The following is a 27367-nucleotide window of genomic DNA, read 5'->3' as shown; positions in this document are numbered from 1 at the left end:
CATGGTTCACACTTGAAACAGCACCAGAGAAGCTGAATCGGGGCTTCAATGCCTCACATGTGTTCTGCAGCTGCCCTCCTTGCAAAGGTTTTTCCTTTGCCAGACCGACGAGCTTTGGATGGGGGTAAGAAAATATGCAGGGGAGTCATGATGTCTCCCGCTGGGGTCTCTGAACGGGCTCTCCTCGTGCTGGGGGAGGGCGAGCAGTGCAGGAGCTTTGCAGCCACACAGACAGGCTCCTCACTCCCGGCTATGCCTCCTAAAAGTCATAGACACACCTAGCTCAGATCCCTCAACATTGCTGCACTTGGGCTTCCTCATTTGTCAAACGGGGGAGGTAATACCTGTCTTCCCAGGTTGTTGTGAAGAGGGGAGATCATGCTCGCGAGGCGCTTGGCCGGCTGCGCAGGAGAAACTCCGCAGTAACCTCCTGGCGCGTGGGGCTTTTTCTCCCTGCACTCTGACCACCTGCAGAGGCATTTCCCCTGACTGTCCATGTAGGGCCTGGGGCAGTGCTTGCTTTCCTTTATTGGTTTTTTTAAACAAAACAGTGCACTACTCCAATCTCCTTGAAGGTGTCAAATGAGGAGTTACTGAGTCTGTGCTGGCCTCCTGGAGCCCAGAAAGCCGCCTCTGAACCCTTTTCCTAATTGGGAGCCGGGTGTGGGGAGAGCAGGAGGGGAGGAGCCTTCTGCAGCTACAGGGCAGCCAGGGGGCGCTGTCTTAGGAAGCTGAAGAGGTGTGGATTTGGCTTCAGAGGTGTAGGGTGGAGTCCCAGCCCTGCTGTGGGACAGCTTGGTGGCCCTGGGCAAATTAGTCAGCTTGAATTTCAGTTTTGTTATCTGTTAAAAAAAGGCAAGGACAATAATACTTATCTCATGGGACTGGTGTATTAGCTGAGGCCATGTTTGTAAACTAAAATAAAAACACGGCAAAAATATTAGTTAGATTTCAACACAGCTTAAATAAGGTAGGGCTGAGAGGCAAGGCAGGGTGGTTAAGCTTTTTTTAGGTGTGGCTGTTTGCAAAGCATGATCTGCAGGGCTTGGCCTGATGACGATGTATGAGGGCACAACTGTAAAAATATAATTACTACTACTGCCATTTACTAAGCAGGTAGTAGGTTCCTGGTACTTTTCAGAGTGCTTTTTATGCATTAATTAATTTAATTTAATCTTCAAACAGATGCCATAATTATGCCCATTTTACAGGCGAGGTAACTGAAGCAGAGAAAGGTGAAGCAACTTGCCCAAGGTCACATGGCAGTAAGCGGTAGAGCCAGGACTTGAACCCAGGCTGGCTGCTCCCCATGGCTGTCAGGAAACTACTGATAGTCAATCATTGCCTGCTTCTCCACATTCGGCTTGGTATACCCTTTCTTCTCTGGAGTCACTGCCCCCTCAGACCTCTCATCTCCTCTTCTGTAAAATAAAGGGCTGCTCTTCACTAGAGAATCTCTGGATAAACCAGCTCTGGATTCTTGTGTTAGGGAGAGGGTGAGTCCCCCGAGTGACCCCAATTATGGAGGGAATCAGGACAGGTCCCTTCCTGGTGGTATGCATTTATGAGTTACTTTAATCATTGAATACATAGTACATCTCTTCTACAGAATTGCTCTGATGTACAAATAAATAACCTTATCTTGTGATTTATCTATACATCATTGCGCCCCTCCAGAATTTGACCACCTTGAGGGCAGGGATTCTATTTTATTTTTTGCTATACAAAAGTATACGTAATAGTGCTATTGTTGCATTGAAAAACAGAAAGAAATCAAGAAGGTACTTATCTTCCTCGCAGCCCTATTTAGAAGGAGACTTTTGCTGGAATATTACTTAGAAAGACAGCCCTATCTATATCTACATATGCAAATGACTTGTCAGTGGACAGCTCTATGCATTATACATGGTCAACACTTAATGGTCTATTGAAAGAATGAGTCTGCATATGCAAACAATATGCAAATCTTTCCCTATTTTAATTTGACCCTTCGGAACATCTTCAGGAACTCTCTTGGGCCTAGGTTGTTTTAATGTTGCTAATTAAAAGTTTTTAAACACAGTCAGTGTTCACTCTTGTCTGTGCTGAGTGCAACTGTTGTCAAGTTGGGAAAGGATGCTGGGCTAGACCAGGTTACTCAGGATTTACCCTGATTCTTCTGGTAATTCAGATGATGGCCTAAGCAAATGACTTTCCTCTCTGGAGGCATCAGTTTCCCCATATTTAAAAGAATGAAGGAGGGTAAGTTTCCTTCTGGTGAGACACTGTAACTTCCCATCTCCTGGTCATAGGAACATGATTCTGGGCAGTCAGTGCATTCCTTCAGCAATACCTATCTAGAAAGAAAAATCAAATCCCTCGTCAAGGATTAGAGAGTCTCCAACCCCCTTGCCCATTTAGAGAAATGAGGTTTTTGGCACCACTTCTCCCAGCCTGGGCATTGTATTCAATCATTTCTTTCCAAACCAAAGGATTTCAAAATAAGAGGCTGGAGTTTTCTCTCTTAAATACAGCAAGCCAAGTGTCTGATTAATAGGGTGGGTTTGCATTGCCTTTCCCTCATGTGAAAATATTTATTTAAAAAAAAATACTCCGATGAGAATATTAATAGCCAGAGAATCAGCTCCCTATCAGCCTCTTTTTTCCTTGACATTTGAAATGGGGGAAAGAAAGAGGAAAAAATCAAAACCTGGGTTTGAGGTGGTCATTGTTGCCTGCACCCACAGCCCCAGGAGGTGGGAGGCAGGATTCTGCCCTTTCTTTGGGAAAGGCACTGATGTGAGCGCTCAGCTCCTGGGCCACACTGGGGTCCTGCATCCTTAACCAGAAACACATGTGCATCAAAGGCTTGGATTGAAAGTGACACATTTTAAAACAAAAGTGCAGCAGCAATTCGCTTATCCTCACTTTCCTAATCCGCAAACTCTGTAATTCTCCCCAAAGTCCCTCAGGCTCAACTCTCCTCCCTGCCCCCTCACATTCCCTCCTCCCCAGAGGCTCAGCCAAGGCCTCCCAGCCCAGGCAGAAGGGAGGTCTCCTGTTACTGAGACCTTGCCTGCCTTGTAAAAATACACCTTGGCATGCTCTGCCTGCACCCTGGGAAGCCTTATCGCCTGGACTAAACAAATGTGCACAATCAAAATAATAGTCTGTCAAAATAAATAAGCAGGGGACATCTGGAAGTGTGGCTCCCCAGGCTTTTTCTTTCCCTTCCCCAAGGTCTTTAGGTGCCTTAGGGACTTAACAGTTCAGTAGCTTTGGCTACAGGTAGAAGACTTACTGCCCCATGTATCACAATAGCACCTCTGAAAAGGATTCTTATTTTTGGTTCTAGATCTGGGTTGGTAGTTGACAGGGCCTCCTCCAAACCGAGGAAACCACAATTAGTTTTCTGGTGCAGCTGCTGGACATTGGTGGATGGCATGCTAAGGGTCTGGCCTGTCCTTCCATCTCTCCCCAGATACTGCATAGGGTCTTCAAACAATGCAGAGAATTTCTTAGGGGGTGGTGGGGGGTCTGTCCTGCATTTAAGACCTTCAGGAAAGGGTGGCTTTACAATCTTTCCAAATAATTTTTGTTTCTGAAAACTCCAAGCTGACAGTCTCCTTGCCCCAACTCTTTTAAATTATGTTAAACAGAGGTGGTTAAAAAGCCAGTTTCCTGTAATCCATGGGGATGAGGTCCCATTCCCCCACATACTGAAGGTAAGTCACTGAGAGGCCTGCTCCTGTGCAAGATGAGACAATATTGCCACAGGAAGACTGCCTGGAGAGCTATTTATAAGCAGCATACCCGCGACGGGAAAATTTCCAGGCAGTGTGATCCTGCTACTGATGGATTCCTGCAAACCCTTCCTGAAAGCATTTTCAGGGCCCATAGGCATTTGATAGACCTCAGTTAGGACTTACACAACCTTCAGCAAATCAACAGCAAGCTTTAAAGCTGTCGGTGCTTCCCCACATGTTTGAAGCAATCAATCCAGCTTTGATGACTCAAGCTGGGCGTTGGGTGTTGCACAATGCTGATGGGGCAGCTAAACGGGGTGCTCTCTGGGCCTTGTCTTTCTCATCTGGGGTCAGAATGAGTGCTCTCTACAGTCCTTACCAGCTCTGATGCTCTGTGATTCCATTACCTTGGTAGCCAGGGAATCATGTTCTTAATGTGTGTTCCTGGGCCACACGCATCAGAATCACATGGGTGTTGGGCAGCAGAGGGAAGAGGCAAGCAGACGGACTGCGTGACTGCCAAAGCCAAGTCACAAAAAGGCAATGCAATTTCTACCTTATTGTAGGGAGTACTCACTCTTGGAGTCCTGAGCTGCCATGAGCAAGAATTCTGACTGTCTTGGGGGCCGCCTGCTGTCAGGAAGCCCAACACACATGGCAGGGACATGTCTAAGGCACTGTGGTCAATAGTCCCAGCTGATCCCAGCTTCCACTTCCCAGACATGTAGGAGGAGAATCTTCCAGATGATTCTAGCCCCTTGTCCTTCTAGTCAGCCCCAGCCATTCGTGTCATCCCAGCAGAGGCTGCAGACATTATAGAATAGAGATGAGCCATCTTCGGTGCACCCTATCTGAATTCCTGACTTACACAATCTTTGAGCATAATAAAATTTTTTAAAAAAATATCCCCAAACCTGGGGGTGGTTTGTTACAAAGCAGTAAATAACCAGAACAGTGTGCCAACTACTAGCACATCTAGGACATTCGGAACCGGGGTCTGAATGTTCACTACCTGGAGAGTGGCAGACCCATCTTTCACAATGAGCGTGAGACTTTGTTGCTTACCTGGAGAAACCAGAAATGAAAAGCCCCATAGGTATTCCCTTTCTGGCCCGGTGTCCACGCATGCAGCCCCAGGCTCACAGGGTCCCCCTCCCTTCTCTCCACAGTTGCCTGCCATCCTGGCCTTCGGGCCTCACACATCGGCCTGGGGCTGCCTGCCTTTGTATTGAGGGGAGCAGGACTGTTTAGTCTGCCAGGCACATTCCTGGATTTTTAAAATAAATACCAGATTATGAGAGACTCAGCCCAGTGCTGTCATTTGGCTGGGCCAGAGGCTTCTGAGGCAGCGCTTGGGAGGAAGCAGGAGGAATGGCAGTTGGAGGCCACTGCCTGAAACTGGGAACACTGTGCCAGCCATAATTTGTGATGGAGATGTTTCTAGCCCTTTCTGAAGTTCCAAAGAAGTTCTAAGAATACTACTAGTAATAATAATTACCACCACTTCTTGAAAACACTGTGTCAGACATGATGCTGGGTGATTTATATATATTCTCTCAATCCTCACAACAATTGCATTAGGCCCATTACACAGATGATAAAACTGAGGTTTAGAGAAGTTGAATAACGTTATCAAAACCATATACTTAGTAAGTGTCTATGGAATGGAGGTTGGCCTGACTCCCATTGGCCAGCTCTTCACATCTATGCTATTTTGCCTCTCTAGGCCTAGAAATAGAGAAGAGAATCCCATGCCCCACCACCCACTCCAAACACACACACACCCATCACCATCCTTTCTGCTGTTCCCAAGGCCCTTTCCAGTCTGTACGGAGCCATTCTCCACTGTGACTCCCTTTTTCCATTTCACCCTTCGCTGGATCATTTTATGCCTCTATTCCCTCTGCTAATTCAAACTAATTAAAGTATAAAATAGAATAATTGCTTCCATCCCTATACTCTTTTCCCATCCACCCTGTGTATAGATTTATAGTCCTTTTCTAGGAGTGGCCAGCCTGACAAGTTGGGTGAAAACTGGGGCTATCAAGTTTCTTTTCATCTTGTTGCTTGGTTTTTCACTTGGCTTATAGCCTGATTTTCCCTGGACTCGCTGTCTGACTTCCATTACACACTGAGGATATGGGAGCAACTTGTATGCATGCCCATAACGTCTGCTGATTTGCTGTCAGTGAAGCTGGGGCAGACTTTCTAGGAAAGAGCCAGGCATCCTCTCAGTGGAGCACCTGGGCAATTAACAGGATTGGGGAATCAGTTCCCAAATTTTCCCCTGGGACTGGCCAGTCTTAGATCTATTAACAGTACATTAACATTGACTTGTTAGGCAGTGACACTAACGACCCAACACTTACTAGTCCTATTTCTTAATTACATTTAATTAATTAATTGAGAGTGAAAGAGAATACATGAGTGCTATATTGGATTGTTCTAGCTCTGTGGGGAGATGAAAACCTCTCTAGGCAGAATGTAAGACCAGAGACTTGGTTTTACTCTCACCATGTGTTCCACTCTCACGGCCCCAAGAATATTACATGTGTCATGCTTGGAGGAGGGGTGGGGGAACAGAGAGGCAAGGGTTGGGGGCAGGGTGGAAGACAGGGATGACAGTAGGTTGCCCAGAGATTTGTTTTAGAGTGAAATGATGAAAAACCCATTCCCATGATATCTTAAAAGGTCTTAGGACTTTTAGAGAACTGGAAAGTCTTAAATTGCTGCCTCAAAGTAGGAAAATAGACAACTTAACGATGATTCAACTTATGGTTTTTTTACTTTACAGTGGTGTGAAAGCAATACACATTCAGTAGAAATTGTACTTCAAGTACCCATGCAGCCACTCTCTCCTTCACCTTCAGTACACTCTTCAATTCATTACATGAGATATTCAACACTTAATTATAAAGTTGGCTTTGTGTTAGATGATTTTGCCCAACTGTAGGCGAAGGTAAGTGTTCTGAGCATGTTTATGGTAGGTGAGGCTAAGCTATGAGCTTGGTAGGTTAGGTGTATTAAACATGTATTTGACTTACAATATTTCCAACCTACAATGGCTTGACTAGGAGGCAACCCCATCATAAGTCGAGAGCATGTGTACATATCCATAACCAAACCAGCATTCCAGCTTTCTCTACAATGTTGACCCATCAGCGAAGATGCTCATATGAGCACACGTGGCCTTATAAATCTCTCCTTAAGAACATTATGCTGACCGGGCGCGGTGGCGCACGCTTGTAATCCCAGGACTTTGGGAGGCCGAGGTGGACGGATCCCTTGAGCCCAGGAGTTTAAGACCAGCCTGGGCAACATGGTGAAACCCCATCTCTATTTCTATAAAAAAATTTTTAATTTGCTCGGGCATGGTGGTTCATGCCTGTAATCCCAGCACTTTGGGAGGCCAAGGCGGGTGGATCACTTGAGGTCAGGAGTTTGAGAGCAACCTGGCCAACATGGCAAAACCCCGGCTCTACTAAAAATACAAAAATTAGCTGGGTGTGGTGGCAAGCACCTGTAATCCCAGCTACTCAGGAGGCTGAGGCAGAAGAATCGCTTTAACCCGGGAGGCGGAGGTTGCAGTGAGCCAAGGTCATGCCACGGCACCACAGCCTCGGTGACAGAGCGATAGTGAGACTCTGTCTCAAAAACAAAACAAAACAAAATAAAAAATTTTAAAATTAAAAATTGAAAAAGAGAACACTGCTTTTGGTTTAGTCTCAGGCCCATCTTTTGTATTTTTGGTGTCATCTTCTGGAGAGAGACAGAGCAGAGTCCCAATCCTAGGACCTTAAACAAATTTCCATAAGATCTGAAAGAGACTTTAGAGTTAGATTTATAATCTCCATCTTTACAGATGAGGAAACTGAGACTCTGAGAAGTTGAGGGCCCAGGTTACCCTTGAAGTCAGAGGTGGGGCCAGGCCTAGAACACAGATCTCCTGGCTCAGGCTGAGGATGACTGGGTGTGTCATATCCCCCTGCCCCCTCCTTATCACACACCATCTCTATACTCCTGAGAAATGGGATCATGAGGCATGAGAGCTAGAATGGGCCATATAGAATGTGGCATGTGGGGCAGTATAAAAAGAAATTCCCCCTTTATTGTCTCAGCTGAGCCTCACACTGACCTTGTGTGAGAAACACTGAGGTTAAGTGACTTGTGCAAGGCCACTCAGAAAAAGAACGGTGAAATGAAGTCCAAATCAGACCCATGGACTTCAGAGACAAGCCTGTTATCTGATGCAACTCCTCTCAGCTATAAAAGAGGAACCGAAGCTGTCAGAGGATTGATTCTACTATCAGTGATAGCACAAGCTGGACTGGAACCCAGGACATCTGACTTCATTTTGACAGATTATTCTCCTGCCACACATTCAACTGCTTCCTTGAAGACATCTGAGCTGTCTGTGAGCACTTAACTCACAGCCAGCCTCCGACAGATGGGCCTCCTGAGCTGTTCTTGGCTTTCATCTTTGGACTCAGCCCCTGATGAAGTCACCTGGCTACCTATTTCTACACAATTTATGGCTCTCCAGGTGACAGGCCTCAGAGCACCACAAATCCCCCTCAGACTTTGCCTCGTTATCACAGCTCCATCTGGTACAGGGAGCTTCCCCTACTAATATCTCACTTGACCAGAGGCAGCCCATGGCATGAAACCCAAATTCTTCCTATCTCTGCATCGTGGCTGGCTACCGCTAAACCCCTCTGTTTGGTGTAGACTGTAACAAGAACTGGGTACCTGAAGCAGAAGGTGGGACAGAGGAGGGGTATTTACAGATAAGCTGTGTGGACATTTGGTGTGGCCAGGCTGATGCTCTCAGAGGTGGCGTCAGATATGGATCTAGGAGGTGATTATATTCTCTGAAACCCACTCATCTGCCTCCAGCCCTGACCCAGCCCCTCTTCTTTGGATATATTTTGAACGCATTTTCAGAAAGTGTCTCATTGGATAAAAAGATATGCAGCTAAAATATATGCCTTGGTACCTTCTCAGTCCCACTAAGGTCTCATTGGTCACTTTTTCTTTCCCACTTTGCTGGGCTCAGAGAATCTAAGAAAGACCTCTTACCCAGAGCTACCTGCCTGGTCCTCTGCTACCACAGTGCCTCTTGAAAATATTGCATAAAATGTGAGTCTATTTAACCTCTGCCCATCGTTTTATCCACCTATATAGGTTGTCATCTATCTATCTGTCCTTTTATCTGTATCTATATCTGCATAAGTGCCTGGAATAGTGCTCATCAAATGTTAACATGGTGTTGTATTTTGGGTAGTGAGATTTGGTGACCTGCTGCTGTTTTCTTTTCTGTATGCATTGCTTGAATTTGTATAACAAGCGTCCACCATTTTTATTAAACAAATAATGTTTTCCCTTAAAGAAGAACAGGATAAAAGAGTATGTATAGAATTCAATCTGACGTTATTGGGCTATTTGGGTACCTGTCTCTCTCTTGTTAGATTGCAATCAACTTAAGGTAGTGACTAAGTCTCATTCATTTTGATGATTCCCAGCACTTTGTTCCCAATAAATATGTGCCCAGGAATAGTTCTTTTTAGACCCACTGACTGTTTCATTGGAATGATAGGTCAGTGTTTATTTCCAAGACTGTCTTACCCACTCTAGGTTAGGCAAAGCGGTCTACAGATCCACGAAATTCCCATCTGGACCTGTTTATACTTAACTGCAGAGGCCACATGAAAGAAGGTGAAAAAGACAGGTGGGTTCAAAAGGATCTGGATGTAATTGGCATGCAATTATCATATGATTTATATCATCTGTCCTCAAGAACTAATTTTCGAGTCAGAACTGCATCATTGCTTCCCTTAATGCTGTCGTGTGCACACTTGTCTCTTCCTTACTTCTTCACTCATCCCTCATCCCCTGATTCAGACTCCTTACATTTGAAAAGAAAGGAGGTAAGGAGAGCTCTGGAAAGGGTAAGTTTGATCAAGGACACCTGGAACTCTTGCAGAATTCTCTGAGAATGACATGAGCCGGGAAGCAACTTGTAAAAGCTCTCTGGGCCTTCAGCTCTACCAGCATCCTTCTCTAGCCTAAGTCAGGGTCCTCAGCTGCTGGGACAGACTGGCAATCCTTTTCCTCATTTCTTTGGCCTTTATTTTACTTACCCTGTTAAGAAAAATGACAAGACCCCTGCTGCTGCTGCTGAACAACTATTAACCCACTGACTGAGTGAATGGAATGTGCCCGGCTTGGCTAAGGTCTTTGCTTAGCTTTCTGGGTCTCCATTGATCTCATGAATCCCCTGCCTTCCCTGCTTCTCTTTCCCTTCACCATGGCTCTCTCTGCATTTGCCTTCTCTCTACTCACACATATTCACAGGAGATACAGTCTCCATCCATCCCAGAGGGTGGAAGACTTGCTCAGTTGTTTCCCTACAGAGGATAGAAGTCTATTTCTCAGGGCTCCCCATCTCCATAGGCCTGGTTTCAGCTTCCCACAGCTGACCAGCTTATACTCTGCACCAGTCTAAGACTCATGCCAAGATTTTTATTTCCTTCTGGGGCCCTATCTTGGGTCTGCCTCTCCCAGGAGTGGGCGCAGCCCGGAGGCCTGGATTATTTACACCTCTTTGGCTCCCTTGAGCAGCAGACTCTGTGGGCCTGAGAGCAGTAAATCTACCTCCTAATCACACCAAGCTGCTCCGCGCAGTCTGGCCTGTTCTTGCAGGGCTGTTCATCACTTGCTGAGACAGGGGCTGTGGCCTAGAGTGAAGCCTCCAGGAAGTGGCTGGCTCCCGGCTGCTTCTCTCTAGCTCCCTGCAAAAGCCTACAGGAACTCTGCCTCTCTCAAGACCCCTGTGCTGCAAGCCCAGAGGTCTCTCTTCTTGGACTGAACAGTTTCTGAACAAAGGTGACAGATTATCAGCAGTTTTTTGGAGTTTGGAAAGCAGAGATGGGTGTTAGCACTTACCTGTCTCTCAGACATGACATACAGGTAGCGCTGATCAATGGAGAAGGCCATGTCCCGGAGGATGGGGCTTCCGTCCTTGAGCACAGAGACCATCTCGTACTGGACCCCACCATGGGGAGGACCGTCGGCCCGAATCTGTATGAGAAACAAGGATGTCCTCAGCATCTGCCCTCAGTATTCCCCTGTGGGCTACCTGCCTCCGCCCAGAGCAGGTAGCTTACAGAAGACCATTGCTAACCCCCAGTCACTACTCCATAGACTGAAGTGCCACTTCTTTTAAACAGCCCAATTTCCACCAAAAGGAATCCTTTCCCAAGCAGTCTGAGTGTTCTGGGCCTGGGATTTCTGACAGTGGATTTATTTGTGTGTGCATATATGCCCTTGGGAATGATTTTGAATATCCCTATGCGGTTATTCTTGTGTGCATGTACATCTATTTATAGCACTGTGTATTGTATGTGTGTGTAAGTGAGTGTATGCTTATGCACACTCCTTCCTGGTGGCTGGGGTGGGAAAGTCAACATCTGTTCACAGTATCTTAGCCTCAGACAAGTATGAAGGAACGGTGAACAATTTATATAAATCATCAAAAAGCTGCTCATTAAGAGATTAAAGATTTTTGGATCCCAGGAGGGTCTTTCAGCCCCCAAACATATGCCCTCACTGTCCACAAATCCACCCTGTGAGAGGTGGGGAGCCAGGAATCCTGGCTTAGCCTCTCCAAGCCCATCCTAGGAAAATCAGTCAAAAAGGACTGAGATGTCATCTAGTCCAGTGCTTCTCAGCCCTGGCTGCACATTAGAATCATCTAGGGAGCTTTAAAAAATATGAATGCCAGGGCTACATCCATTAATCACAATCTCTGTGGGTGGGGCCCAGGCATCTTCTTCAGCTTAAAAGCTCCCTGGGTGAATTTAATGAGTAGCTAGGGTTGAGGAGCAGCGAGGTAGTCCTGCAGTTCTCACACTAGTGTGTCCTCAGAATCACCTGGAGGGCTTGGTGAATGCACTGCGAGGCCCACCCCCAGAATTTCTGATTCAGTGGGCATGAGGGCTGAGGATGTACATTTCTAACAAATTCACCAGCTGATGCTGATGCTGTTACCATAAGGTTTTGAAAAGTACTATCTAGGCCCTTATGCTGAATGCCGACCTCAAAGAAAAGAGTTCCCTAAGGTCATACAAAAAGTTGGTGGCAAGGAGCCCTTGGTCTGAATGTGCCCCACTCCCAGTTTTTCTAGTTTTTAGTTTTCTAGTTTTCTAGTAGCTGACTGCTGACCAATATTCATGAGCCCAGCCTGTTTTCACTGTCCTCTGCCCATCTCTAGCTGAAGCCCCACCTCCTCCATGAAGCCTTCCCCATCTTCTCTAATGGCTAATTAATTGCTCCCACTTTGATGCCTTTTTTTTTTGCCAGACATTTTGTCCTAGGATTATAATCAATTGATTTGTTCATTGTATATATACTAGCTAACATGTATTGACTACCTAATCGAATTGTTCTCTAATTTTTTCAGATGTGTGTAAGTCCTGTCAACATTTTGAAGGCAGGGATATCTTTTCTATTTATCTTATAATCCTCTGAGAACTAGCATGCGACTGGGAACATAGCCGGTGATGGATAAAAGGGAATGCTTGTGAAATGCTTGTTGAAAGAGCGTGAACTGTGCACCAACTGACAGCATATCCTAGACTCCTTAGGGCTGAATCAAAGTGAGGTTAAAAGACATTTTCCCTGGAAGATTTTAAGACTAAGGCTTCTTCTCCCTTACACCCTTTGGATTCTCTCTTGGGCCCTTCATCATCATCTCCCTCTGCCTGTTTCTCCCCACCACACTGAGAGCTCTTCAGGCCAAGGCACCATGACTTATTCATCCCAAGTGCCAAGCTCAATGCCTGATACCACAACAAGTACACTAGCATGGATGGATGGATGTGTTTTCAGTTCTTATTGGCCGAGTGGGGAAGGTCAACAGCATTATTGATTGCAGAGCTAGGGGAGTGGGAGAAGAGCTTCCATTCCTATTTCTCTACTGTCCTGAGAATCTACATCCTTGAGGAGCCTGAACCAGGGCTTGGTCTGTACCTGTTGGGTTGCGATGGACTTGATGTATGCGGGAAACAGACCATGAGTCCATTGTGGGGTGGGAAGCTGTGGCCCGGGGGTCCCTGGTAGTAGAAACAGCAGATTCTTGCCTGAGGCCCTTGTGCTATAACCCACGGATGAAAATGGTAGGTCAGGGTCTAGAGGCAAGGACACCATGTTCTCCTCCTCACCTGCTTTGTTGGGCAACTTGGGGGCTTCTGGGCCTGAACTTGAGGAGGTAACCTCAATGGAACCAAATAAACTCTTCTCAGCCATTCCTATCCCTCATCACTCCCCTTGTGGGACTTTCCCCTATGCTCCACTCTTGCCCTCTTTCTCCCTAGTGAATGGGCTTCCTGCTGTTCAAGGCTGTTGCCTTGTCATCTATCAGTAAAGCCCCTCCTTCCAGAAATGTTGTTAGAAGCCCATTTGTTTCATTTTCACAGGGTCAAGGGGATTCTAAGAGTCAGCAGTGGTGTTACACGGCTGAGGCCACCAGCCTCTAACCTGGAGCAATTCTGATGATGAGATTCAAGCAGAAGGAAGAATAAGAGTCTCTGTCTGGGAAAATGCCCCACAGTTAAAATGGTTCCCCTTGACATTCCCAGCAGCATTCTCCCTTAGATAGACAGACCCAAATTTCCATAAGATTCTTACAGAAATATCATAGCTTTTAGTCACAAAAGTTCTTGGGCTATTGCAGGAGGTAGAGGGCAGATGTGATTGCCATGACTTCTGGTTGGCCTGGTCTCAGTTTTCTGTCTCCATAAAATGGGGGTTTCAGGCCCTGCTTCTTGCCTGAGTCTGAACTGTGCCCCTCCTCTGAAGGGAAAGTGTCTCAGTGCTTCTCCCACCTTCCCTGTGACAGCTACTCCTCTCCAGGGAGATTTAAGCCTCCTCAAGGTGCTGGCAGCCTCTCAGCAGCTGCAGGGCTGGGTCCCAGGAGCTGCAGAGCCAGACCCCTCCCTCAGGCCTGGTCTGGGATCTCCTGCCCCAGAAGGCCAGTTAACTCTCTGCTGGCTGGAATAGTCTGCTATTTTCATGCTAATGGCACTTCAATATTCTTCATCTGCCTTTTCCTACATGTTGGCCTCTACCCTCTCCCAGAGCCTGGGCACTTGCGTGGATTCAGCAAGGCCTGCACACCAAGTCAGAAGAGTGAACGAATGCCATGGTGATGGCCCTTCCTCTGTGGTCCCTGGGACCAGATGGTACCCGTGGCAAGATTAGAGCTGGAATTGAACCAAAGACAACTTATCATCACATTGTCTGCTGCATTCGGTCAGGACCAATCCCAACCATTAATATTTTACTGAATCAGAGACCTAATCTGAAGGTTTTTCTTTTTCCTTGTCTGCAACCCCAATCTTTTAATAAACCAGTTGAAGCCAGAATCAAACCTACATAAGTCTCAAATGTCAGAGCTAAAACCAAACCAGAACAGAAAATGTTGTTGGTACTGAACCTAAACTAAGCTATCCTATTTCATTCAGTCTAAATCCCTGGAGAGAAATGTGGTATTGGCCAAGAAGTCTGTGACTCCCCCCACTCACCCCCGATCCATGCTAACTGCCCCAAGATTGAGTCACCTTTCAAGATACTTATAGGGGGTCAGAGAAGATGGAGAGTAGGGGCCAGGAGGCCAGGTCAAGGAGAAAAAGGTGGAGCAGGGGCTGGCAGAGAGAAGGCAGCAGATCCCCTGGGCAGCAGAGGTCTTTCCCCTCCCTTGATCCCCTTTGCTCCCTTAAGGCAACACACCAATGAGTGCGGGGTATAAGTCTGGGCCTCAGGCATCCCAGGTTTCCATTCTGACTCTGTTCTTCCATGGGGCTTGACTTCTGCCTAATGGCACACTTTTAGGTGAGTTACCTCTCTGAGCCTCAGTGTTCCTCTCTGAATAACTGGAAGAAGCAATCTGCTTGGTGCCTATCACAGGAGAATCATAGACATAAAAATTACTGGAGCTAATCTTGTCTAAACTCTTCCATTCAAAACTTCCAATCCATGGTGGAACTGGGGTTCAAACCAGCCCCAGCTGGTGGGGTCCAGAGGAAAGCACATGGCTGATGGGGAGAACGCCTTGGAAGTGACTAGGAAGAAGGCTGCTAATGTAGTTCAAGTCTGTGATTTTTTGCATGTCTCTGTCTTGGATAGGAAATTTTGGGTTTCAAAGCTGTCCTCTGTCTTTGCCAGAAACAGGATGGCCAGTGGTGAGGGGAGTATCAAGGAGTCCCAAAACGAGTGGGATTTTAGTAGACAACTAATTGAGTCTATTCTATGGTGTCCCACAAAGTGACAGCAATAAATTAAACCAGCCCTTGTATGCAGTGCAACACCAAGATGCACAGGTCCCAAAATCCAACCAGGCAGCAGAGGATACTGGAGATTGGGCAAAGGAGGGAGGTGACAGGGACAGGTGGAATGAGTCACTGGAGTGTGTTTTTCTATTTGGGATCTTCTTCTTCTGGGAAGACTTGACCTCGGTGGAAATGCAGAAGCTACTGGGGCTATTTTGCTTGGACAAGGCTCAGCAGCCAGATAGCACAAGGTACAGAAGAGAGTGACAGTCTCTACTGAGACCAGCAAAAGACAAAATGTGCCTAAACTGCTTATTTATTTTGAGACAGGGTCTCACTCTGTGCCACCCAGGCTAAGTGCAGTGGCGCAATCACAGCTTACTGCAGCCTTGAGCTCCCAAGATCAAGTGGTCCTCCTACTCAGTCACCCAAGTAGCTGGGACTACAGGTGTGCACCACCACAACTGGCTACTTTTTAATTTTTTTTTTAGAGACAGGGTCTCATTATGTTGCCCAGGCTGGTCTCAAACTCTTGAGCTCCAGTGATTCTCCCACCTCAGCCCCACAAAGTGCTAGGATTACAGGTGTGAGCTACTATGCCCAGCCTAAACTATGACATGAGGACATTTAGTCTAGCTCTAGTAAGAACCAGAGACATTACTGTAGAATGGGTGACTATAGGAGACTGTAATCTTCTTCTCAGGAGGGTTTTAAACCCAGGATAACCCCTTTTGCTTCATGGTTAAATGTGGCCCTGCCTGAAGGCAGTAGGATAGACTTGGATTCTGAAAGGTTCTGTCCACCTAAAGAATTTAATAATAGCTACCACAGCGCTACGTGCTGTCACAGTACTTAACAAAAATGAACTCATTTAACACTTCCAAGCATTCCTCAGGTAAATACTATTTTAAATCCCATTTTATAGATAAAAACTCAGAGGCACAGGAGAGTTAGGCAACTCTCTCAAGATCACACAGCTGGAGAGTGGCGTAACTGAGATTCACAGCTAGAGCCTGAATTCTCTGAAGAGGGGGCTAATAATGGGCAAACATAGCTGCCCCTGCTGCTGAGCAGAGTAGAAGGTCATCTAAAAGTCCAAATTTCCCCCTCATCCACTCTTCCCCCTTTAGGATCCCAAGTTCAAAGTGGGACAATCTCCTATTTCCTGGAGACAACAGTAAACTCAGAACCTAATTTTTGGGGGCCTTACCTGGGGGATAAAACTCAGTTTGTCAGGGCTGGCTTTGGGGCAGGAGCGTGTGAGGTAAAATCCAGCAGAGATTTAGTGTCCAGTCCTCCAGTTGAAATGAGAATGAAATAGTAACCCTATTAGTACCTTTCCTTTAAATCACAGCTATGTCCAGACAGAAATTAATGTCAGCCTCTTTTCTTGAATATCCAATTCCAATCAGCATATCCAATTAACTCGCTTACCCGCAACCCCCTCTAAACTCCTTTTCTTGTGCTTCGATGTCTTCTCTAGTTAGCCCTAATTTATGGAGCCCTTTGGTACTCTAATATCATGTTATTATTATTAGTAGTAGCAGTAGCAGTAATAGTATATATATATATATATATATTTTTTTTTTTTGCAAGAGCTGTGGAAGAGCAGTAGAATTGGGAATCTTCTTCTTGGGTTTCTTAATAGCAAAGAGATTGGTTTGAAAGGCATCACCACACAGAAGGAAGCACTGGATCATGTCTGCAGGGCTGGGATTTAATCCCAAGTTTTTCTTTAATTGGCTGTGTGACTTCAGGTGAGTCATTTCACTTGTTTATGTAATAGTTTCTGTAGCTGTCCCATAATGGTGGGACTTAATGGTCCTTAGCTCAAAAAAGATATTGTGAAAGTAAAATGAGTTATTAGCTATGAATGTCAGTACTGTCCAATATTCATTTATTATGTGCCTACCGTGAGCTACGCCTGCATTAGGAGCTGCAGATACGTGATAAAGGATAAGGATCCCCTCAGGAAGCCCGGGGATGGGGAAATGGACAATTTATCTGGTCTTCATGAACACAGGGGTCACCCTTTGTGAGAAGAGGTTTGCATGGGGGTCCCAGGGAGACCAACATGGGGGGCGAAGCAGCATCTCACCTGGCCTGAAGGAGGCCCTGAGGGGGTACTTCCTGGACGAGGTGAGGCCTAAGCCAAAATGCATGAGTGGAAATGTGAGTTCTTTGGAAAACGTACAGTGTAATATAAATATAAAGCTGTTCTTGTTATGCCTGAGCTCAGATTTCTTAGAAACTTGGTCTCTCAGACCTAAGCATTTGGAGAGGATGAGACTTTTGACACAGAGTTATTGAGGGCTCAACATCACTCTCAGCAGGTCTCAGCATCTGACGTCCTCAAATTCACTTCAGAAGAGGCCTTTATCACTTGCTTCTACCTCTGTTCACCTAAGGACCCTATGATTTGTGGTCTATTAACATATATGTGGCATGTGAATGTGTATGTGTGTGGCATGTGTGGTGTGTGTGCATATGTGGTGTGTGTATGAGTCTGTTGTGTGTATGTGTATGATGTGTATGTGTTGTGTGTGTATGAGTCTGTTGTATGTATATGATGTGTGTTGTATGTGTGATATGTATGTGTGTGGTGTGTATAAGTCTGTTGTGTGCATGAGTATGGTGTGTATGTGTTGTATGTATATGCATGTGGTGTGTGTGTATGTGGCATGTGTGTATGAGTCTGTTGTGTGTATGAATGTGGTATGTATGTGTTGTGAGTGTGTATGAGTATGGTATGTGTATGTATGTGTGGTGCGTGTAAGTCTGTTGTATGAGTATGGTGTATATGCGTTGTATGTGGTGTGTGTATGCAGTATGTGTGTATAAGTGTGGTGTGTGTATATCGTGTGTGTGTGTGTGTGTGTTCAGACCTTTAAGGAGGTGAAAGGTGGAGAGGGCCTGGTGCTGCTAGGCTGACCCTGGGAGTGAGTTCATGAGAGAGTGTATCTGCAGTTGAGCATTTGGTGCTGCGAGAGAAGATTTGAGCTGAAGATTATTTTTGTAGAGCTTCATGACCCGAATTATTTATAGATTTAAGACTTTGGTAAATTCTGTCTCTGAGACTCTTCCTCCCTCTATCCTGCACATACATTCACACACTCACATACACATACACACACACTCTCATACACATACACACACACTCTCTCACATACACATTCAACAGCAGCAACAGCAGCGGTGGCAGTCCAGGGTGCCTGTTGCTGGCCCCGCCCTCTGAGCTGTGAAAACATTAACTAAGCTTGCAGAGTCACAACTCAGCAGGCTGAGGCTCCCTGGAGGACAGCTAGGAGCCTGGCCCTAAATGCTTGGCTAATTGGAGGGGGACGCAGGAGCCTGGAAAACTTGGCCTGTGGTTTGCACTGAGCTAGCAGAGGAGAGGAAGAAGGGAAACAGGGATAAGGGTCTCTCTTGTCCATGAAGGGGAAGGAGGTTGTTAAGATGTTCTAAGCTTTGAGAATTTCTGCTGCTCCCACCCTTACACACACACACACACACACACACACACACACACACACGTACATGCACACACACAGTGCTTCCAGCACTGGTCCCCAATGAGTTGTCGGTGAATCTTTGGTTGACACCGGAGATTGACATTTCCATGTACAATTATTTCTATTTCTGTCCATGTTAAGAGTCTGCCCTAGATATTCAACTAGGGGTGGGTGGAGCTAACAGCAGGGTGCATGGGGCTAGAGAGTCCTGGATTTCAGGGGGCCAGGCCATGGAGATCTTTCTCCTGGAATGTAGGGAGGAGTCCCCAGAAGACTCACTTGTTCTCTGGACTTTTGCATCTTGGGACAGTATAAGAACTAATAGCCTGGCTAGTAAGGATAGTAGATGTAATGACTATTTATTGAGCATTTACTATGAGTAAGGTCAGTATTCAAGGGTTAGGGTGGGGAGATTGGCTGGTGAGGATCTCCGGAGACCAGTTTTCTGTTTCTAAATTGTGGCGTCTCTGCTCCCTCATCAGACAAGGGTGGATGAGGATGGCCAAGCCATCACTGGTCTATGCTGCTCATAGAACTAAGAGGAGTGGCCTCTGCTCCATGCCTTCCTACAGTTAATGACAAACTACACTCACAAAGGCACCAAGCATCCCATCCCTGGGGCCTCTCCCTTTGCTACTCATGAGAGAGTGACACAAAGAGCTAGAAGCAAAAAGAATCCAGACCTCTGGGTCCTACTCTTGGAGAATTTTGAACTCCAAGGGCCAGGGCAAGAGCTTATGAGAGGTGAATTACATTGGGTAATTCAGGAACACGGGGCTCAGGCCTTAGTCCAACCCCACCTTTAAACACTGCTCCAGCTTTAGGCTTGGGCAGGTCAGGAGGCTCCGGGAACAAGACGAAGCTGCCAGGGGCAAAGGAAGCATTTGATTGTTCTGGGAAACAATAAGATAAACATAGCGGAGACAGCCGAAGCATTAAGCAGCCTCAGATGAAATCAAATCATGCAGAAGCAAAGCAATAATTCACATGGAGCACACAGAGTTGGGGGTGTGTAGCTGGAGGGGTGGTAGGAGGAATTAATACAGAATAATGAGGAACTTCTGCCAAATCTGAACCTTTGTTTACCCCAAGTTCTAGTAGTGTGGGCACTCGGAATCTCCATTCAAGGCACTGCACACAGATTCCTTTCCTGGAGATGCCCTGGTTGTTTCAGGATAGAATTGAACCTCTTAGGCTTTTGGAACTGGAATGATTTAGAGCCACTCTTTCAGGTCCATGGGGAGTGCAGGGCAGCCTTTCTCACCAAGCTCTGGAATAGGGTGTGGTGAGAACTGATGGAATTAGGCATATCGACAGGTTAACTACCTTGGAAATGCCTGTCTCACTCCTCAAAAGGGGGCAGGAAAAGGAAACTAGCACTTCCTGGGACTGGATATACATGGTGCTTTCAAATAGCTTCTCTCTCTTTATAAGTTTAGTTCAACACATTTATTGAGCATCTATTCTATGTCAACCAGTATGCAAAAAGTTAGGGATATAGACATGAATACTCTTCAAAACTCTGAGGTAGGCATTCCCATTTTATAGAAAAAGACATGTTAAGTGTCTATTGCAGGATCACACAGCTAGAAAGTGGCAGAGCGAAACTCGAAGCTGAATCTGTCTGATTCCAAAGCCTGAACTCTTTTATTCTGCCTCCCTCCAGAGCCTAGGCTTTCTCTAAGTTAAACAGGAGGACAATGCCTACATTAGGACTAAAAACTACATTTAAAAAGCACTGGGTGCTTCTGGAGATAAGTCCTGGGGAAAAAAAATAGATCATATAGCTGTCTCCTCCACTGTGACTCCACTGTGACAAAGAAGGCCACCTGCAGTCTGGAGAAAGGAGAAAAGGATGGGGTGTTTAAGAGGGTTATTACTCTCTTTAATTAATTCATTCTTTTCTTTTCTATGGCCTGAGATTGCCTTGCATTTTATAATCTGGAACAGTAATCTTTGCTTTGATTAACACTGAGGACGGCATTTCCAGCTGTAGGGATGGGAAGGGAGGTCGAGAGCGCTGAGCACCATTATCTGACACTGGACTTGTGCCTAAATGCAGGAGACTCCCAGAGATTATAAAAGAAGTCATTAAAAACACACACACATGTGGCATGTGCCCACCATGGTGCAGAAAAGCCATGGTAACCGAGAGAAATGGAGCCTACAACCATGCCACTGAATCTCTCTTCACATTGCTAGTGCGCTGGGGCTGAGTCTTTATTGCCTCTTATCTGGGCTACTGCAATAACCTGAGAAATCTCCCTGCCTCCAGCATATTCTTGTTCTAATCTATTCTACCAAACACTGCCAGATTAATCTTCTTAAAACACTTGTTCGATCCTGCCTTTTCTGTATGCAAAATCCTTAAATTTCAGGTGTTTGTAATTTTCTTTCTCTTGCTTATCTCAGTCTCCTAATTTTTTTATGATGAACATACACTACTTTTGGAATAATGAAAAAAGTAAATCATGGCATGTATTCATGCATACACATACACACACACACACACACCACCTTCAATTGTCCCCTTTAATAATTTAGAAGAGTTCATACTCCTCAGTTTGACATTCAGGGGTCTAGCTAACATGGCCTTCTCACTATTTTCCAATTGCATCCCCAGCTTTTTGGTCTTCATGCCTTTGCTTGACAATTTATTCTACCTCCTAGATCCTAACCATCCTTCAAGGCCTTATCCAAATGCCACCTACTCCATGAAGCCTGCACCAATCCTTCCCTGGAACTCCCATAGCACCTAGAATGTCTCTTGGCATAGTTACTTGTAAACATATGCGGTCATCTTTCCTAAGATAGTCAGGCTCCTGGAGAAGAAATCATGCTTTGTACAGCTTCATATGCCTTACTACACTTGGTACTGCCCTGCACACAGTAGGCTGTCAATAACACAGGCTGATGGAATGAAGGAATCCCTGTTGCTGAGACTGGGCAGGAGTAGAACTTTACTCACGGCTCACATTGATTGAACCCCTATTATTGTTCGATGTCATGCTAAAGGCTTTATGCACATTTTCTCGTTTAATCCTCACAACAACCTAATGGGGTAGGCACTACTATTATCCCTAAGGCTGAGATGAGGAAACTGAGGCATAGCAGGGTGAGGTAACTTCCCCAAGGTCACAAAGCTGGTAGGCAAAAGAGCCAGGATCTGAACTCTGTTGGGTCTTCATTTTTCTAGGCCTCTGTTTTTCCATCACTAGAGAAAAATGAGTAAAGAAAGAGGGAATCTTGTTCCATGCCATCCCACCAACCCGAAATCTTCCGGAACCTGGCGTGTAAACACCTATCCACATTTGTTTCTGTCGAAATGATCTTTTCTGGCTCCCCAGTGGACTGGTGAGAGCTCTTAGGAGGAAAGTAGTATAAACACTCAAGGTACTGCTATGAAAAGAACTCCAGGACCACTAAGCGGAAACCCTGCTGGCTCAGACAGGTGGAAAGCAAGAATTGAGGTTACGAAGATGAGGTCAGAGTTGGGGTCTGAGGAAGAGGGTAAGAGAAGGGAGGGAAGGGAAGCCAAGCCAGAAAGCCTCCATCCCCTGCAGTCCCCAGCAGCCAGCCCAGGGGTACCCTGTGTGCTCTGGTCTGCTTGACTGCTTGGCAGAGCCCAAGGGCAGAACAGATAGCTGGGGGAGGGTCTAGCTCTTTTAAAAGATTCTGTTTGAATAGCTGTCATCTTCACACCTTTTCCCATCTCCCCTCCCAGGAGAGGGGGTTTAATAATGAGCTGCTTCATGAAAACAGGCCCCTAATTAATTCATTGCTATTCTTCTGGGGCCAGATCATTCTAATCAAGGTGGGGTGGGGGTGGGGTGGCAAGTAAGGATTGTCCTGATCTGCTTGTTCTTCCATGGACTCTCTTTGCTCCCTGCCATCACTGCCCCAAGGCCCTCCCCGGTCACCTTGTTCTCTTTGGCTGGACACCTGCTTGTCCTCAATGCCCACCCCCTTTTTGTGCTAACGCCCCACAGCTGCTGGGCAGAGTGCCAGCGCGAAGACTCTGCTGGTGCTGGGTACAGTACAGCAGGTGCCCGGATCTCACTGCAGAGCGGGAGGAAGAGAAGCAGGGCTTGGCCCTGTGAGGAAGGAACTTTGTCCTGCCTTTTCTCTGAGCATTCTCAGAATATCCAGTGGGCTCGACGGTAGGCAAAGTGCAGCCTTTATTCTTCTCCTCAGGACTCCCCAAATCCTCCTGGCCCCTGATAGTTGGCACTACCTAGGATTCATGTGCTCTTGGGCCTGGACAGCCACGCCACGTCATTGCACCCAAAAAGTGGCAGTGGCTGCAGAGGATGTGCGTGGATGACCAAGGACTAAGACCAAGGGAGCTACACTAGGGCCAACTCAAAACAAAAATAACCTTAAAAAAATTCTCCCCTCTCCAAGCCAGATCACAGCAAGAGACAATGGAAGTGGGAGATTGTACAAGTCTCGCCTTGGGCAGTCTCTTACAGATTTTTTTGATTTCCTTTCTAGATCTTCCAAGGCCTGCACTTCCATCTTCCCTTCCGATAGATGTTGATTGTCCAGTGAAGGCTGATGTCTAGCTCACTGGGGTGGAGGCCACGCAGGGGCACTCAGCCAAGGGAGTTAATTCTCACTTTCTTCATCTACAAAACTGGTAACACAACATGCCAGCATGACAAGGCAGCGGCAGGAACAAATGAGATAAGGAATGTGAAAGCATTTGGGAAACTGGAAAGGAAAGCATGAAGGAGAGGGATTTTGGATTGATTTATCTCTGATTCATAAACTTGGGTGGGACCAGACTGAGGAGGAAAATTGGGCAGGGAGGAAATTCTTCAGGGGGACATGGGAGGAAATTGGTACCTCCTCCTCTGTCCTTTCCAAGGGAGCAGGATTGCGGGGAGGAGGAGGGGGAGGCAGCAGAGGGTTAGCAGGTGCGTGGAGCGGGAACCCCTTGCATAGTGGCAGTTCCAGCCTGCTTTTGAAGGCAGCCTCTCTCAGAGCAAGGAGGAGTCGTTTGACAAAGGTCTCCACAGGACCAGTGCTGGGGACACAGAGGGCCGCGGCCCCTGGGCCGAAAGGATGGCAGCCTTCTGTCTCAGACCCTTTTCACTTTGTGAAATAGAGAAAAGCAAGGGGGAGGCCCCAGTCCTTCACCCACAAGAGAGAAGGCAGCTCGGGGCAAACCCACCCACTGCTAATATGCTCCTTAAAAAGCACTGAAAGGAGCTATAGCCTGGCTTTTGTGTAAAGTACTAAAGCATCCCTCATTCTGCCCCTCCCACCCCCCCACTCTTCTAGAATTTTTTTCTCTTAAAAGAGTGCTCCACCTCTCCGGGGACTGGAATCATTAACTGAACAGCACTTTGCCTCTCATAGCTTTTGACAATTTGGCAGTAAGTTGGAAAGTACCAGAGAAGCTGCAAAGAAGTGGAGGTGAGGATGGGGAGGGCAGGACCAAGGAGATGTGCCTGGAGGACCCGCCTGGGACCTGCCTGACTCCTGGCCTGACATCCGGCTGCACTGGATTTGTCCCACCCTCCCTGCCCAGCTCTGGCTCATGGGATGCTGGGCTCCAGCTGTCACAGGGGTGTGGTGGGGTGTGCAGGGGAGCGTCACATGGCTTCCCACCTTCACCCCCTCTTGCTATAGCCTGGAGGCTGCCTGGGGCTGGCTGACAACCAATCTGGACAAAGGGATCCCTCCAGGAGAGGTGGGAGTTAATGCCCTTCATTGTGCCTGACACCAGGACCTCTGTGTGAAGCGCAGTGAAGGAGTACCTGAGGCTTAAGGAATGGAGAGCCTATGTGGCTGGTGAGGGAGGATGGCCTAAATAATGACCCTGGGGCAGCAAAATCCAAGTCCTGGGCATTTCCTAAGTGGGGAAAGCAGGGTGAGAGAAAGGAGGGTTATGGATTTCCCAGTCAAGTTGTGATATAAACGGATCAAAGGGAGAGGTTTCTTGGGTTCCTGAGATGACCTATGTTGGAATATTTCCAGTTCAGCTTTAGACATCCTGACTATTAGGAAGCGAACAGCTTTGGGGGCGTTCATCGAAAGAAGCAATAAGTCTTCAGCTTCCCTGGAGAGGACTGGAAGACTCTTGCTCCTCTCTCCCCACTAGGAACTCATCCCTATTTAACAATCCTAGAATGTAAGCATAGGTATACCTATTGAGCACATACTATGAATTGGACATGACGCCAGGCACCTTATGTAAATGATTTACATGCAAATCATTTACAAAATCCATTTCACTGATGCAACCCAAAACCCATTTCACTGATGAAGAAACTGAGGCTCAAAGAGGTTAAGTAACTGCCTTAGGCCACACAGCCAGCCAGTAGTAGAAAGGCATGCAGACTTGAGTCAGTTTGATTATAAAATCTTTTATTAATCCATTTACTTCCCTAAAATACACTCACCTTTGTCTTGTGTATAATGTTAACAACTTACTGTCTGTCATTTTAATGCTCTTATTCTGCTGTCTGAGCCTCATCTAAGTGCCAACATAAATTATGAATTCCCAGATGTAGAAGTTGAATCTATATAGTTCATTTTATTCAACTTTTAGCAGAGTGCCAAGCATGACAGGGTGCTTAAAAATTGCATTCTATACTTGAATCAAGTGAGAGCTCCAGAAAGCCGTAAACTTGGACCACAAAAGCCAAACCAGCAAGCTTCCCTTTCCCTCACAGCCTTGTATGCTTATTTTTCAGCGTTTGTTACTCCATGAGAATAACACATTGAATGCTGCTTGTTGCATGAAAGTCACAGCCTTGGCACTTTGTCAGGAGCTAATACAAGAAATTGCCATATAAAAGAAGCATCTGATTTGGATGTCAAACTCTTGTCCTGGTGTCTGTACAGGTCTCACATGATAAATCATTTACAGAATGTAATGTCTGGGAAATGTCCTGAAAAGTAGGGACACTGCCTTCTCTCAAAGTGTAAAGATTTCTGGCTCATTTCATTTCCCTTTATGACTTGGCTGCTGGGACACTCAGGCCAAATCTCATGCTGGATCCTGGTGCCTGTGTTGACCTTCTTGGTAACATATGTGTTTCTACTCCCTTTATGGCTTGGCTTTTCTAGTTCTAAGACAGTTATCATTCCACGTTGGCCAAATCTTTTATTGTAAGTCATCTTAATTCCTTCTTTGGAAAGAAGTGAGACATGAATACACACAAATAATTATGCTCAGGTCTTTTCTTTGTACCCTACGAATCTGTACCTGTTGTACATTGCCTCAAAATATTCTCAGGTCTTTTTACTCTGTGCTTATATCCTTTGCCTCTTCAAGGAGGAGTTGGCCAGTGGATGTTTCTGAGTAAGGGTCTGGGCTACTCTCAGTATGTTGTAAGTGAGGGGCTGGATGACAGGGGTGAGGTGGGGAGATACCACTCAAAATGGAAAGCCAGTGGTGGATTTGTATTCCACTGCACTAATAAAAATTCATAGACTCCTGGGAAGAGTAGCTGTATAAGGTTCTGGGTTCAAGTTCTGGGTATTTGAGAACAGTGTGCTTGTAAGGAGAGCCACGGGGGTGGACGAGAAACTCCTATGGGTCTGGCCCATAATAAGGCTCTGTAATTATTTGTAAAATGGAAGAATGAATGAATAAATTAATGAATGAATGCTTTTCTGGCCAAGAGATTCTTCTCATAGAAGAGAAGGCAAGACTGTTTGGCAGAAAGCCCCATCTTCAGGCCACAGAGGAGACTCAAGATCACTAGGAGCCCAGCGGAGTCCAAGCTCTCCACGCCATCCTTGTCCCCAGCCAGGCCAAAGCATTCCTCACTTGCACCGTGTGCTGTGAAACCAGGCCAGTGTGCTGGACACTACAGCAAAGAGAGTGGGAAGTGGGAAAGAAGGAAGGTAGGAAGGAGGGAGGACAGAAGCCTAGGTATAGCTTCTGATGCCTTTCTCTTCTTTCCCCATTGAAAGAGACAGTCACATAAATACTAGCCCACAGTGAGTGTGGGGGGAGAAATGGTGGTCTCTAAACATGTGTCCCTCTGTCTGTTTTTACTCAAAATCTCCTCTTAACACCCACCTGCCTCTCTCTTTCTCCTTCCCTTCCTTGTCTCTCTCCCATCAATCCCCAAATCTCTCCATATACATTGTTTCTTTCTCTGTGCTGTCTCTACTTCTTTCTTCCTGTGTCTTTCTCCTCTCTCACACATACACATGACCTCTCCAAGATCCCCACAAGAGAAGCTCTTCAGAGACCTGCATTTCCCCCTGTCTGCCCCAGACTCCAGAGGCAGTTAAGGGCAGAAGACACCAGCCCCAGAGCACGGGGGCTCTACCACCTCCCAAACTGACCTGTGCCCAAACCTGGAGTTTCATTCTAATCCCAGTGGCCTTGCCGACATCAGTTGGACTAATTTTTTCCTGTAATTAAAAGGAATCCCCCCCCCAACTCCATCTCTAATCCCACATAATTAGCTCTCTGATTGCCAGTGCTGGGCAGGAAACCTCCTGTTTGGAGAGGGATTTTGGACAGAAAGATTAGGCAAACACTATGCAGGAAGCTGCACTGGGAAAACAGGCTGTTCTCAAAGTTTGTTGTTGAAAGAGATTTGTGGTGGGCAAAAGGGCCTGATTCCCTACAGGTGGTCTGAGCTGCCTCTGACCCTGTCGGGTTCTCCAACAAATGGGTCGCTTTTCTTGGCTTTCAGGATCCTCTCTGTGGTGGAGCCCTGCAGTGGGCTGTATCTCCAGCACATGGGGCAAGGAGTATTCCCAGGAAGCACATTCCTTCCTACTCCCGGGGAGGACTGTGCTTCTCTGCATGGGAGAGGGAGGGAGAGCC

General features: G+C 46.4%; 1 protein-coding gene across 1 annotated transcript in view; it reads right to left on the bottom strand.

Moving 5' to 3' along the window:
- PLXNA2 (plexin A2) overlaps positions 1-27367 on the bottom strand; it is a 221766-nt gene that overhangs the window by 109341 nt on the left and 85058 nt on the right. The window contains exon 4 of the mRNA XM_054449421.2: positions 10671-10805. Coding sequence (XP_054305396.1) covers positions 10671-10805 — 135 coding nt within the window. The remainder of the gene's footprint in view (positions 1-10670; positions 10806-27367) is intronic.

Source organism: Pongo pygmaeus, chromosome 1 (assembly GCF_028885625.2).
Source record: "Pongo pygmaeus isolate AG05252 chromosome 1, NHGRI_mPonPyg2-v2.0_pri, whole genome shotgun sequence".
Taxonomy (NCBI): Eukaryota; Metazoa; Chordata; class Mammalia; order Primates; family Hominidae; genus Pongo; species Pongo pygmaeus.
Note: the sequence above shows the minus strand (reverse complement) of the source record. Positions and strands in the feature narration are given on the sequence as shown.